The 16,286-nt window shown below is 42.0% G+C and overlaps 1 protein-coding gene across 1 annotated transcript in view; it reads left to right on the top strand.

The window, feature by feature from the left end:
• dner (delta/notch-like EGF repeat containing) overlaps window positions 1-16,286 on the top strand; it is a 260,493-nt gene that overhangs the window by 172,267 nt on the left and 71,940 nt on the right. Inside the window, exon 7 of the mRNA XM_034168150.1 lies at window positions 8,337-8,450. Within this exon, the coding sequence (XP_034024041.1) occupies window positions 8,337-8,450 (114 nt within the window). The remainder of the gene's footprint in view (window positions 1-8,336; window positions 8,451-16,286) is intronic.

The raw sequence follows: 16,286 nt of genomic DNA, 5'->3' as shown, positions 1-16,286 counted from the left end.
AGTTTTGATGTAATGCTGCTAAAAGTAATCCTTCAAAGCCTATATAAAGTGAAACTTGATCCAGAATCCGGATCACCTCCAAAATTTAATGGAGTTTTCCTGGCCTAATATCTGTCTGTGGTGAAATTTTCATCAAAATCTGTGCAGTAGTTTTGACGTAATCTTGCTAACAGACAGACAGACTGACAGACAAATAAATTAAAAAAATAAAAGCCAATGATTTTATTACATGTTGGGTTGGATAAGTAAATGTACCCTTTAGCATAAAACAAGTAAATCATCATTATTACAGCTAGTTTTCTTGAGACACATCAGGAGATGGATACATGAACATTTCCAAGTGACTGATCTGTGTTGGACTTTATTAACATCCATTATCAAGAAATGCACACAGTGTGGTCCTCTACGGTAAACTTCCTCTGGAGGAGGAAGTTGTCAAAAAATGAGTGACTATGTGAGAAGGAAACTCGTGAGGAAAGCCACCAAGATACCCAGATTGGCTGCGATTGAAGAAATCGCACATTGTGCAAATTTTGCATTTTGCCTCACTGCTCACAGCTTCATACTGGAATGGAGCAGAAAAGGATTTTCATACAACAAAACAGATCTAATTTTGGCTTGCATCTCCCATGTTCCTTCTGGCAAACTGTACTGAACTTTCAAGTCTTTTTTTTAAGAAATTCCTCTTGATGAAGCTGTATAACTGCAAAATGCATGTGCACAAACCACGGGTTTGCCTTTTGTCACACATGAACTTGTTTTCATAAAGGAAAGGTGTGTGGTGAGAATAGGCCTCATGTATCAATGTTGCGTACGGCAATATTTGAGCGTACGAGGTCTGTCCGTAAAGTATCGTACCTTTTTATTTTTTTCAAAAACTATATGGATTTCATTCATATGTTTTTACATCAGACATGCTTGAACCCTCGTGCGCATGCGTGAGTTTTTCCACGCCTGTCGGTGACGTCATTCGCCTGTGAGCACGCCTTGTGGAAGGAGTGGTCCCGCCCCCTCGTCGGATTTTCATTGTCTGGAAATGGCGGAATGAAAAGGACTTTTTTTCCATCAGAATTTTTTCAGAAGCTGTTAGAGACTGGCACCTGGAAACCATTCGAAAAATTTATCTGGCTTTCAGTGAAAATTTACGGGCTTCACAGAGAATAAGGACTTTAACTACAGGTTTAAGGACCCCTTTAAAGGACGGTCGGTGCGCCGCGCTGCGAGCTGCGACGAAACCACTGGATCATTTCTAAGCTGATGGCTCTGTGGATACGAGACCGTCGTATGCTCTTTCTCTGGTTATCACAAGACCTGGACATCAGCCATTTTCCGGCAGATTTCACTTTTAACAAGAGATTTTGTCATGGAAAGCGGCGCGGAGGCTTCGCGCGTCACGACCGATTCGCTGATGAAGCGAGACAAAGGAACACCTCCGTTTTGGAGTGTTAGAGGACAAGTTGGGACATGTCTATCTCGGCTTTCAGTGCTTACCAGTCGTGTGAGTATAAAAGAACTTGTGGAGAGCTGGACATGTCCCAACTTGTCCTCTAACACGCCGAAACGGAGGTGTTCCTTTGTCTCGCTTCATCAGCGAATCGGTCGTGACGCGCGAAGCCTCCGCGCCGCTTTCCATGACAAAATCTCTTGTTAAAAGTGAAATCTGCCGGAAAATGGCTGATGTCCAGCTCTTGTGATAACCAGAGAAAGAGCACACGACGGTCTCGTATCCACAGAGCCATCAGCTTAGAAATGATCCAGTGGTTTGTGCCGCATCTTCGCAGCTCGCAGCGCGGCGCACCGACCGTCCTTTAAAGGGGTCCTTAAACCTGTAGTTAAAGTCCTTATTCTCTGTGAAGCCCGTAAAATTTTCACTGAAAGCCAGATAAATTTTTCGAATGGTTTCCAGGTGCCAGTCTCTAACAGCTTCTGAAAAAATTCTGATGGAAAAAAAGTCCTTTTCATTCCGCCATTTCCAGACAATGAAAATCCGACGAGGGGGCGGGACCACTCCTTCCACAAGGCGTGCTCACAGGTGAATGACGTCACCGACAGGCGTGGAAAAACTCACGCATGCGCACGAGGGTTCAAGCATGTCTGACGTAAAAACATATGAATGAAATCCATATAGTTTTTGAAAAAAATAAAAAGGTACGATACTTTATGGACAGACCTCGTATATGGGGTGTACGCCAAAATGGCTGCGCTACTTGGCATTTATCAATGTGGTCGTTGGTGTACGCTGCGCTGAAAACATACACCAGGTCGAGAGGTGGCGTAAATTATACACCAAAATGAACCAGCACTGGAATCCACATAAAAATGAAGATGATCAACATGATAAACAGTGCCATTATACAAATCAATGGATATGTTACATAAATAACACTTTCCTGATTATACTACATAATAATTAATACAAATCCCGCTTTTGCGGGATTGTTGGTCTCGAGCACGATCCGTGGCTACAGCGCTGACCGCAAAGAAAGCGCTGCTCGCCTTTTTCTCCAGACTTCGAGCCTGGAGCCAGAGCAGTGCTGAGCTTAACTTCATGTGGTGTGATTGTTTTAGACAATGGAATTGATAATTACAACTGTAGTGTTGTCATTCCCTTCGCCCGTGCTGCAGTCAGGTTTTGTCTTCTCCATTCATTTGTTACAATAAAATAAATAAAGAAATACATTTTAAAAATAAAGAAATTTGAAAAATTAGGCGTGTCTTATTAATTGAGCGAGCAAATATCCACATGTCAAGAATTATTGACGTCAAAAGAGAATACAGTGGTCCCTCGCTATAAGGCGGTTTACCTTTCGCGGCCTCGTAGTTTCGCAGATTTTTTAGTCCAATTTTGCATGCTTTTTTTTTACAATGTTCTGTGTTCTGCGTGTCTGTTTATAAGAATCTTCTCGCCCAGAAGAAAAAAGAGCGCCAACAACTACTCATAACTGTGTCCTTCACTCGGAAAAAGACACCTGCAGCCAGGTTTGACTCAGAGGAAAAAGGCGCAGCGTCAGGACGCAGAGGCGCGATCAGAGGAACTGTGAAATACTGGTCAGTCACTATTAAAAATTTCTTATGTGTCCAACCTCGTAGGTTGATCGTTAAAATTAAATTCGTTAGTTTTAAAAGCCATCATAATTATTTATAGGAAAACGTTCTATTTTTATTTCTCAAACAAATGTTTGGGCCTGAAAACAGGTTGGTCTTATTTCTCTACAAAGGTTTGAACTTTGAGAGTGTTTACACACGAGAGAAAAGTGAGAAAATGTTCATGCCTGATTGAGAAAAGCATATAAAGTGGTTTTACAGGGTTTTTACAGCTTTAAAACGTCTATAATAATTGTAAAAAATAACGCTGACTACTTCGCGGACTTCGCTTATTGCTGGCTATTTTTAGAACGTAACTCCCGCGATAAACGAGGGACCACTGTAACACTTTTTTGATTATACTACAAAACAATTGATACGACGGCCGCTTTTGACGCTCTATTGGCACGCCTTGTGATTGGTGGAGTTCTTTTTCTTTGCCGTCTTCCTGGCTTCCATGTCGTAAAATGAGGGTGTGTCTGAAGCAGAGTCTGAATATTTATGGGCGTGTTCATTATAATTACGATTGTTTTCACCCGCCGCATTTATCAAGGTCATGTCGGGCATACACCGGAAATGGGTGGGTGCGCACTGCTTGATACATGTCACGGCAACTTTGGTGTACTTCAAATTTACACCGTAAATTTACGCCACAAGTGCGCAACGTTGATTGAGGCCCAATGTGTGTATCTCAAGCTCACACACAGTTTAGTCCATGCATACATACATTTTTCAGGGCATATGGATTATTTTTTATACGTTTTACTACATTTTTTTTTCATGAAGATAACCTGTGTGCCTGGTCATTCGGATTCCCACTGGGTCTTAGCTCGTCACAAATGGTCCTGTACATGAAAGAACTGTGATTGATCTAAATCATTCATTACACAAACCAGTTTTCCTAGTCAGGCTGATATTCTTCAAATTCAGTTTCCTTCCCTCTTTTTCCACCAAAGTCACTGGCACAATCTGTACTTACTGATGTGACATTTTTAATTGCACAGCTGCACTAAAAATCCAAATGTGATATTTGTTGATGCATTGAACAGCTGCTGAAAGAACTGATGAAGAACTCATTATTGGCTTGATTCTGTATATTAGATAACAGCTGCTTTCATCTTGTATTCAACAACTAACTCCCGATCGCAGAATTGTGAATTAATTTCACAAAAGTAAATGACAATGAAAAAAAAATCCCAATTTTTACCTGGTTCCAATACAAACAAGCAATGTATATGCTCGTGTACATGCTTTGATATGGATGCACAATCTGAACTGTCCAGCAGGTGCCAGTATTCAGCAGGCAGCAGGAGATCATATGATGCATTTTCAAACAGACACCAGAACAATGTTCAAACCACAGGTGTTTCAAAGGAGTCTAAACATTATGTGTAGTGGGTTAGTCATTACTAATTTATAGTACCAGTGTAAATATCTGGTACCATCTGCAGCCATGTGTAACCAACCCGGTCTCACCACAAGTCGTGATTCAGCAGCACGAAATATACATTAATCTATTGGTTCATGATACTGTGACGAAAAGTGCCTCATTTTTGTACGGCAGCACAAATTCATTCTAATACATTCCGTGATGGCTGCATGAAATTAAAAGTGAAGCGGGGGTCGGGGGTGGTTATGGTTAGGGTGGGGGGAAGGAGTAGGATTAGGTTATGGTTAAGGTTAGGGTTGGGCGTAGGAGTAGAGTTAGTAACAGTCATGAAAATTTGACTCGTTTCGTGTTGGGAAGATGAAAAAATATGAGACTGGACTGTGTGTAACGTCTATTCTGTAGTTCCACTTTTATTTTCCAATTATGTTGTGTATGCTGCTTGTTATTGCAATGATTCCTTTTCATGTGGACTCTGGAAAAATATTCAAAACATAAATGGGCAAAGAGATGACATATGGGCAAGCCCATAGTTGACCTGGGAGGGATGAATGAAGCCAGAACATGCCCCTATCTCAGAGTAACAGTGGAGCTAATGTCACAAGCTACCCATACCTGCTAACAGCGCTAATGATGCTAACACACAAATAGTATTTTAGTATTTTAAAAATGACATTTAATGGAAATACTGGAGCACTGACTTCTTACATGGTCCATTAGTGTACGTAATTTACCACAGAGAAAGCCACATTATTACAGATATTTGTAATAAAATGCTCAGAAATGACAGACACTGTCGGTTCACAACAGCTATAGCAACCTCTGCTAGTGGGGCTCTGGACTTGGCTCAGTGGTACACACTACCACCCTGTTCAGAGTGCCGCTCTCACTCGACCGACATCTCTGCTATTTTGGCATTGTGGGATACCTCGCCCACAGATTGAGCTAGCCAGACTACTTTCTCCACCCTGCTCAGCGTGCCGCTCTCATTGCAGCGACAACACACAAAATGTGTCTCTTCCCACATTAGATCTCTTTCAGTGCAGCTTCTTGTTCTGACATTAATATGAAGTTAACAACCAAGTCTTTCATCGCCAATTGTAAATGGTCATCAAAACATTCCAGTCTTATCTTTCTGAACTCTTCCACATCAAACTCCATTGTGTCAATGTTTACAATGTGTTTGAGCAATAACAGGTGTTATTATATGGTATGGGATTTTGCCAACTTCTGATTGGCCCATTCACCACTTTCTGAGCTGTACCACATGCTGAGTTGACCGCTGGTGGAGCCGAGTAGACCGTGCATGCGAAATGAGTACACCTCATGTGCAGCGTAGTGCTAGCTAATCGAACGACACCTATTGATAACGACGAATCAGATAACGCATACAACGCCTGCTTTGGCTGTCAGTTTGTTGACAAAATGGCAGAAGACAGGTTTGCGTCTGTTCGCGACGCTGAGTTAAAATGAATTTTACACGAAAAAGATGCGAAGAACACCCGCAGAAATACACAGTCAGCAGCCAAACTGTTTCACAAGTACATCACTGAAAAGGGACATGTGCCCAACTTTGAAACTTATGGTAGATGCTTGACGGAGTACTCGGTCGATTTTCCGTGGAAGCTAGACAGGCGAATGGCTTTATAAGAAAACAAGCCTGATTGTTGTGAAAGTGTAGTGACACGGACCCACAACAGGGGGCGCAAATGAACGGTCAATAGATGAGCCAAAAGGTAACAATTTAATGTTGTGAAATGTGCACAACGAATATACAGACAATCTCAGAATATGATTACAGTCAAATTACAAAGGTGACGTGTGGGCAGGCTCGAGGATAGAAGACGTCTGTCCTGAGAAGGGCCGGAACCACACGATTTCTGCCACCACCGAACCTGGTGAATACTGGAGCCGCCAAGTCCCGAATTCCCAGGTGATCACCGTCTCCGACTGTCGGATCTGGTACTGCTGGCGAGAACAAAGACAGTCAAGTGTGGGTGTGTGTACACCCAGTAACAACAACGGTGGGAATGCCACCTCCACCTCTCACTCAATATGTGATGAGTACCGCAGTGATTCCTCAGGGGAAAAGAGTGCCGTCCTGCACTCACTCAGCTTCCACAGATAGAGGAACCGGTACTCCTGCAAACACTCACAATATACAGATATATTGTAACACAAAACGGCTGAGGATATTACCTTCAATGAAGTACGATATCTCGGCGATGAGGTGGAGATGACGTCTGGGTTTTATGGAGTGAGGTGATGAAGAATGAGTGACAGCTGTCAGGAAGTAATGAGTAACAGCTGTCACTCCCGGCTGTGTCCGTGGCAGCAGCGCCCTCTCGTGCCTGAAGCCCGCACTTCAGGCAGGGCGCCCTCTGGTGGTGGGCCAGCAGTACCTCCTCTTCTGGCGGCCCACACAACACTGATGACTCTTCATCATGGACTTAACACGCATCCCCAGTCGATCGATGGGATGTCAGTGGGTGCAGTATGACAGTAATAATAAAGAGTTGAAACTTGAGATTTATTTTTCAGTTTTAGTATGTTTGACAAACTCCCAGTTTTCTTCTTTACCATATAATAAAGCAGTTAGGCCTCGGTGAACCCCATCCTGACCAGGTCCGCATAACCACGGGTACACCTCATCAAAAGTCTATAATTGTATAAAGTTGCTCATAAACGTTAAGTTTATTAAATATTTATTATGGCCACATATTTTAAAACTTCAGTTATCTTCATAATTTTATTACTGGTAAATTATAGAATAGATTTAGATGAGATATACTCATTATTCACAGGAATATATCACAATTATCTGGGAACTACTTTTTGTGCAGGAATTCATCAAGCATGTCGGCCACGGGCACGTACTAACACAGAATACCCAGAAACTGGCTAGTTGTTCAGTCATAACGAGAGGGTCCAATTTTAGCTTGTCAAAAGCTAAGCTAGTGGCGCTCGTGAGAGTGTGACACACTAGCTGTCACTCATAGCAACCCCATCCCCAACTATTCATAATTTCATGACTTAAAATAACAAAACTGTAATCCTCCCATCTCCCTCGTACAGTTGTCATGAATGGGAAACTAGCTATAGAAACAGTTTTTATTTAAAATTTTTTGGTACCAGGTTGTAAACATGTTTATTTCTGCTTTAAAACTGATGGATAGTGACTCACTTTTGCAGCCAACCTCAAGCAGCCATTCAAGGAACTGCAAGTTTTGCCATTTCTGCATTTCTTTCATTAAACTGGACTGGAGGTTGGGGCTTTGTGCAATCCCCAGCCACACATTCTATCTATTCTTTCGTTTTGTTTTCATTTTGTTTTAACTATCCCTTTCTGTTGTATATTCCATCTGACGTTTGCCCAAGTACTGGGCATCATGTTTTTCACCGAGGATGCAAATATGAGGGACGATTAGACACATACTACACCAGCGAAGCAAAGTTGCCTTTGGGATTGATGTGGTGCATCAAAATTCATCACAAACTAATAATGTTCATCCTCATTATGTGCTTTTTTTAATGTGCAGAGTTACAAGATGTTAACTTTTATTGTTTCTGAGTTATCCTCTACACAAGGTAGCTGGGATGGACTCACTCACTCACTCACTCACTCACTCACTCACTCACTCACTCACTCACTCACTCACTCACTCACTCACTCACTCACTCACTCACTCACTCACTCACTCACTCACTCACTCACTCACTCACTCGTCTTTGTTTTTCTGCAAGGTTGAAAGATGACACAATCAGTGGTGAAATACAGCTGTTAGATGGAACGTCTCTCGCCTGTTTGGCCATATTTCTCAGCAGTAATCAGTAAAAATCTGAGAATGGAATGTACGATTTGCAGGTTATGAAGGGGAGCGCTGCCAGCTGTGGGTGGACCATTGCCTGTCACAGCCCTGCAAAAACAGAGCCACCTGCTTCAGCAGCCTGGCTGGGCCCAGATGTTACTGTCCTGAAGGTAGGAAGGCCATGTGTGTCTGCTGTGAATGTCAGCACATTAGGACCCATGTCTACTAGGCCTCATCCAAGAATCACACGTACCAACACATTTGGTCAAAAAAAAAAAGAAAAAAAAAAAAGAAAAAAAAAGGTGTTGACAGGTGAAATAAGGGAACTTTCTGCATTCACTGATTTTCTCATATTTTGAGTTTTTTATTTTTGTAATTATAAACAAATCTGAGTGGTCCAGGCGTGGAATAGGAGACATTCAAGTATTCTGCTGTCATCCAGACCTATGCTTTCAGTGATTTACTATATATTTCATTACTTTGAAGCAGTTGAACTTTAAAAACCCACATAAATTACAGGCAGTAATTAATTTAGTGTTATCCTGTTTAACACCACAGATTCAAGCTATTCCTTTATTAATCCCACAACTTGGAAATGCAAGAATCATAGAGGATAAAACAACCAAAACAACCCCTTACCTCCACAAGGTGAGCAAAGGTGGACAGGCCGCAGGTTGATCTGGGGTCCTGGCATGCCACCTATGTGCACAGAGAAACGCGCCACATGGCCAAAGTCAAAGTTCACAGTACTCCTCATCTTAGGTCAGATTTCCACATACTATGTGTGGGTTCGGTCTGTGTTTGTTGCATGTCTGATACGTGTACAGAGCTGATATACACCACTCAAATGAATGCATTTTTTTCCAGTAGCTCTGCAGCAGTACATTTCAGTTGCAGCAGAATGTATCGCTATGCAGCAAATAGGCAACAACTCTATTTTTGACAGATGTTGAAGCTGACACACAACTGAACGGCCAATCAGATTGTCAGTAATGACATCAGCATGCGCTGCCATCACAAAAATTAACAGTCAAAGGCTACAAGTGCACTTACCTGTTGGAGCCCTTGGCTGTTTGTGTCCACGTGCTGTGAGGAGAGACCAGCTGTTTGGCTGAGTGGAGGCTCCATCATAGTAGGTTTGCTTCATCATCAAAGGATCAGCTGTGCCTGAGTTGAGCTGGGATTCTTCATTCAGCTCAGATCTGCTTTCTGTCATCTCTGTCATGTTGTCTAGATTAAAGATCAAAATAAGAATAAATAACAACTTTATTAATCCGGAAGGAAATTGTTTTGCCAGAGTGCCAAAACAGTAAGCTTTTACAGTGAGAACAATGAGTCCAACATGTTTATGCAAAATGACTGAAGACACTTGCACAAGATATTTGACAGTACTGCACATAGCTCTGAATAACTGAAAAGCTCTGATCATTATGTATTCATCCTGCAGAAGGGGGAGGAGTTATACAGTCTGACTGCCACAGGTAGGAGGGACCTCCTGTGGTGTGTTGTGGAGCACTTCAGTGGCCTCAGTCTTTGCCTGAAGGTGTTCTGACAGGACATCAGTGTAGCATGCAGGGGGTGGGAGGTGTTGTCCCTGATGCTGAGCAGCTTCCTCAGCATCCTTCTCTCTGACACCTCCACCACAGACTCCAGCTCCACCCCCAGGACAGAGCTAACGCTCCTGATGGGCTTGTTGAGTTTGTTCACGTCAGCTGCCTTCAGTCTGCTGCCCCAGCACACTACATCGTAAAAGATGACGCTGGAGACCACCGAGTGATAAAACATCTGCGACATATTTCTGCAGACATTGAAAGATCTGAGCCTCCTGAGGAAGTACAGTCGGCTCTGACCTTTCTTATACACAGCATCTGTGTTTACAGTCCAGTCCAGTTTAGTATTATAATATAAATAGGTGATTCTGCTTATTTTCATAAAATAGAAACTTGGGGTATGTGAATAAATTAAATCCAAAATCTGCGCTGTATACCCAGTGGTTTCAGGACATCTTAGTAGCAGGTCACTTTTGTTGTATTTGGTCATTACCATGGTAATGATTCAATTTCTGTCAAAGCGTTCGATTAGATCTTGTAGAAGCTTGTGTCATGGAAATTGACGCCTCAATTAAAACTGCACAACCAGTAGTTCTTAAGATATGATCATAAAATATTGAAGACTATCGCACACTATGCATAATTTTTAATTAGTTTTATTCAGATCAGGGACTTGGGCACAACAATAAATATTTTGTGGATTCGAGACAAGAGATTGTGCATGTCCTTTGATGTGTGTGTGTGTGTGTATTGTTCAGCTGTGTGATTCAGTCTTCTCTGTGTTTAGCACTATCTGTGCCACTCACGTTCTTAATTTAGACCTTCATATTCTTTTCTAATTTGTCTTCTTCACATCAGTGACCTGTTTTAGTCTCTCTGGAGATATCTGTGGAACGTCTGCCAAAACCTCATTTCTCCGCAACAGCGTGCATTTGTGATTACTCCATGCGTTTATCTCTTCTAGATTGGACTATTGCAATTTTCTATTTTCTGGTTTAACACAGTCTAGCATTAGGGCTCGCCAATTGGTTCAAAATGCTGCAGCCAGACTTTAGACACGAAGCAGAAAGTTTGACCACATTACACCCTTTTTGGTAACCCTTCACTGGCTTCCTGTCCCATTGAGATCAGATTTTAAGGTTCTGCTACTAGCCTATAAAATTGTTCATGGACTGGCACCTCCCTACTTAGCTGACCTAATTAAATCTTACGTACCGGCGTGGGTTTTGCGTTCTCAGGGTGCAGGACTACTTTGTGTCCCTAAGGTGAATAAGAAGTCTGCGGGTCAGAGAGGTTTCTCTTATCGTACCCCTCTTCTGTGGAATGATCTCCCTGGGTCAATAAAACAGTCAGATTCTGTGAAGACGTTCAAGTCCAGACTTAAGACGCACTTATTTTCCCTTTCATATGGCTAGTTTTATGCTTTTTACTCTTTTAAGCCATTTTATTAGGAAACAGAGTGTGCCGCTGCCTCAACTTTACCTAAATTCTGGGTCTTTTAGTGAAGCTTAGAGCTAGTGGCTGGCGATCACCTTAGTATTTCTTCTGTTTTTCTTGTTGTTTAATGCTGGCAAATTATACTGTATTTCTTGTCTTTCTGATGTCTGATTCTGTTTTTTCTCTCTGTTTAAGGTGCAGCTCCATCCACAGATGGGTGTTGTATTTGTGCTGGAGTCCCTCCTGTCCTGTGCACCAACAGCATTTCCTGTATATTTGTTTTGTGAATTGTTCTGTAATTTATGTCCGTAGCATGGCCCAAGCAGAAGGTCACCCCTTTGAGTCTGGTCTGCTTGAGGTTTCTTCCTCAGAGGGAGTTTTTCCTTACCACTGTTGCTCTGGGGGTTGGTAAGGTTAGACCTTACTTGTATGAAGCGCCTTGAGGGAACTCTGTTGTGATTTGGCGCTATATAAATGAAAATAAATTGAAATTGAAATTACTGAACAGCCTTTACCAACAACATTCATTCAAACATTTTCTATACCCACTTCTTCCAATTCAGAGTGACAAAGGAGCTGGAAATGATCCCAGCAGTTGTTGGGTGAGAGGCGGAGTACACCCTCGACAGGCTGCCAGTCAACTGCAGGGCCACATATAGAGAAGACGAGCACATTCACGCACACATACGGTCTATTTTAAAGTCACAAGTTCACATCCGCCATGAGGAAACCCACCCAAACACAGGGTGAACATGAAAGGACCATGTGGGAAGTGATCCCACATGGATTCAAACATGAGCTTTTAAAAGATGAAGGAAAGGATTGAACAGCAGGTAGTGCTATGTACGCTGGGCGCAAGATTGAGCCCTCTGTGACACTCAGCAGGTAATCTTTAACAAGTAGACGTTTCACAGAAGCATATTGTAAATGTTCCAACTGCCACAAGACACTTTTTTTGTATTGAACAGTAATTTCATCATCACCCGAGCCTATAGAACTCTTTGCAGTGAGATTTATTTTCCTTTCATCATGTTGGAAAGGGAAAGATAACAAGAGGAGAAGAAGAATAAAACAGAAGCAAAGAATTTGATTTACTTCTTTGTTGTACCTCATGTCTGTTTCCCTCTGAACTAGCGCAGGTTCCCATGTTTCAGAATCAGAATAGCCTTTATTCACCAAGTATCTGCAATAATACAAGAAATTTGTCTCCAGTTTGAACTGTACTCTCTCTGTACCAACGTATAAATATGCACTAAATACCAAATAATTCACAATAAAAAAAAGTGGAATAAAATGTGCAACAAAAGTGTGCAAAAGAGAACAGACAAACAGATTGAAGTGGTACATGAGGTGTGAATTAGAATTAGAGTAAAATTAGTGAGTTATTTGGCAGGTTAAATTGTTCATCAGTGTGATGGCCTGTGGCAAGAAACTGCTCCTGGGTCTCGCTGTTTTGACATACAGAGATCTGTAACGTCAACCAGAGGGGAGGAGTTTAAACAGTGTATGTCAGGGTGTAAGGGGTCTGCAGAGATGTTACCAGTTCGATTCTGGACCAGTATTTGATTAGATAGAACTTTATTACTCTTGATTCATTTGATTCTGACTGCTTTGATCCTGTTTGGGAGTGGGAGTCTTGTTTGACTGCCTCTACTGGTGGTTGGCTGTCACTGCGGTATTGTATCACTTCCTGTTCCGGAGCACAGCGGTGTTTTGCTGTATCTGTTAGCTGTTTAATCTGCGCAGTTAGATTGATCTAGTTAACTAGATAACGATTTGTTTCACAGTGTAATCTTCACGTGCCTTAACTAAAGCACTCCCTCTGCTGAATCACCTCTAAATTATTTACACATTATTCACTTTGTGTGTTTTTAGGAATCCGCTAGCTTAGCGCAGCTACTAGCTCTTAGCCGGTTTAGCATGGCGGCTTCTCCTGTCTCTCCCGCACTTTCTGCTCTGGGTGTGAAATGTTTAGTTATTCCTTGGCCTCCTTTAGCAGTAATGGTACTTGTAATAAGTGTAGCTTATTCGTAGCTTTGGAGGCCAGGCTGGGCGAATTGGAGACTCGGCTCCGCACCTTGGAAAATCCTACAGCTAGCCAGGCCCTTGTAGTCGGTGCGGACCAAGGTAGCTTAGCCGCCGTTAGTTCCCCTCCAGCGGATCCCGAGCAGCCAGGAAAGCAGGCCGGCTGGGTGACTGTGAGGAGGAAGCGTAGTCCTAAACAGAAGCCCCGTGTACACCGCCAACCCGTTCACATTTCTAACCGTTTTTCCCCACTCGGCGACACACCCGCCGAGGAACAAACTCTGGTTATTGGCAACTCTGTTTTGAGAAATGTGAAGTTAGCAACACCAGCAACCATAGTCAATTGTCTTCCAGGGGCCAGAGCAGGCGACATTGAAGGAAATTTGAAACTGCTGGCTAAGGCTAAGCATAAATTTGGTAAGATTGTAATTCACGTCGGCAGTAATGACACCCGGTTACGCCAATCGGAGGTCACTAAAATTAACATTGGTGTGTAACTTTGCAAAAACAATGTCGGACTCTGTAGGTTTCTCTGGGCCCCTCCCCAATCGGACCAGGAGTGACATGTTCAGCCGCATGTTCTCCCTGAATTGCTGGCTGTCTGAGTGGTGTCCAAAAAATGAGGTGGGCTTCATAGATAATTGGCAAAGCTTCTGGGGAAAACCTGGTCTTGTTAGGAGAGACGGCATCCATCCCACTTTGGATGGAGCAGCTCTCATTTCTAGAAATCTGGCCAGTTTTATTAAATCCTCCAAACCGTGACTATCCAGGGTTGGGACCAGGAAGCAGAGTTGTAGACTTACACACCTCTCTGCAGCTTCTCTCCCCCTGCCATCCCCTCATTACCCCATCCCCGTAGAGACGGTGCCTGCTCCCAGACCACCAACAACCAGTAAAAATCTATTTAAGCATAAAAATTCAAAAGAAAAAATAATATAGCACCTTCAACTGCACCACAGACTAAAACAGTTAAATGTGGTCTATTAAACATTAGATCTCTCTCTTCTAAGTCCCTGTTAGTAAATGATATAATAATGGATCAACATATTGATTTATTCTGCCTTACAGAAACCTGGTTACAGCAGGATGAATATGTTAGTTTAAATGAGTCAACACCCCCGAGTCACACTAACTGCCAGAACCCTCGTAGCACGGGCCGAGGCGGAGGATTAGCAGCAATCTTCCACTCCAGCTTATTAATTAATCAAAAACCCAGACAGAGCTTTAATTCATTTGAAAGCTTGACTCTTAGTCTTGTCCATCCAAATTGGAAGTCCCAAAACCAGTTTTATTTGTTATTATCTATCGTCCTCCTGGTCGTTACTGTGAGTTTCTCTGTGAATTTTCGTACCTTTTGTCTGACTTAGTGCTTAGCTCAGATAAGATAATTATAGTGGGCGATTTTAACATCCACACAGATGCTGAGAATGACAGCCTCAGCACTGCATTTAATCTATTATTAGACTCAATTGGCTTTGCTCAAAATGTAAATGAGTCCACCCACCACTTTAATCATACCTTAGATCTTGTTCTGACTTATGGTATGGAAATTGAAGACTTAACAGTATTCCCTGAAAACCCCCTTCTGTCTCATCATTTCTTAATAACATTTACATTTACTCAGTGGGGAATAAGTTTCATTACAGTAGAAGTCTTTCGGAAAGCGCTGTAACTAGGTTTAAGGATATGATTCCTTCTTTATGTTCTCCAATGCCATATACCAACACAGGGCAGAGTAGCTACCTAAACTCTGTGAGTGAGATAGATTATCTCGTCAATAGTTTTATATCCTCATTGAGGACAACTTTGGATGCTGTAGCTCCTCTGAAAAAGAGAGCCTTAAATCAGAAGTGCCTGACTCCGTGGTATAACTCACAAACTCGCAGCTTAAAGCAGATAACCCGTAAGTTGGAGAGGAAATGGCGTCTCACTAATTTAGAAGATCTTCACTTAGCCTGGAAAAAGAGTCTGTTGCTCTATAAAAAAGCCCTCCGTAAAGCTAGGACATCTTACTACTCATCACTAATTGAAGAAAATAAGAACAACCCCAGGTTTCTTTTCAGCACAGGCTGACAAAGAGTCAGAGCTCTGTTGAGCTGAGTATTCCTTTAACTTTAACTAGTAATTACTTCATGACTTTCTTTGCTAATAAAATTTTAACTATTAGAGAAAAAATTACTCATAACATCCCAAAGACATATCGTTCTCTTTGGCTGCTTTCAGTGATGCCGGTGTTTGGTTAGACTCTTTCTCACCGATTGTTCTGTCTGAGTTATTTTCATTAGTTACTTCCTCCAAACCATCAACATGTCTATTAGACCCGATTCCTACCAGGCTGCCATTAATTAATGCTTTGATCTTAAATATGATTAATCTATCTTTGTTAGTTGGCTATGTACCACAGGCTTTTAAGGTGGCAGTAATTAAACCATTACTTAAAAAGCCATCACTTGACCCAGCTATCTTAGCTAATTATAGGCCAATCTCCAACCTTCCTTTTCTCTCAAAAATTCTTGAAAGGGTAGTTGTAAAACAGCTAACTGATCATCAGCAGAGGAATGGTCTATTTGAAGAGTTTCAGTCAGGTTTCAGAATTCATCATAGTACAGAACCAGCATTAGTGAAGGTTACAAATGATCTTTTTATGGCCTCAGACAGTGGACTCATCTCTGTGCTTGTTCTGTTAGACCTCAGTGCTGCTTTTGATACTGTTGACCATAAAATTTTATTACAGAGATTAGAGCATGCCGTAGGTATTAAAGGCACTGCGCTGCGGTGGTTTGAATCATATTTATCTAATAGATTACAATTTGTTCATGTAAATGGGGAATCTTCTTCACAGACTAAGGTTAATTATGTAGTTCCACAAGGTTCTGTGCTAGGACCAATTTTATTCACTTTATACATGCTTCCCTTAGGCAGTATTATTAGACAGCATTGCTTAAATTTTCATTGTTACGCAGATGATACCCAGCTTTATCTATCCATGAAGCC

The sequence above is a fragment of the Thalassophryne amazonica genome, chromosome 4 (assembly GCF_902500255.1).
Source record: "Thalassophryne amazonica chromosome 4, fThaAma1.1, whole genome shotgun sequence".
NCBI lineage: Eukaryota > Metazoa > Chordata > Actinopteri > Batrachoidiformes > Batrachoididae > Thalassophryne > Thalassophryne amazonica.
Note: the sequence above shows the minus strand (reverse complement) of the source record. Positions and strands in the feature narration are given on the sequence as shown.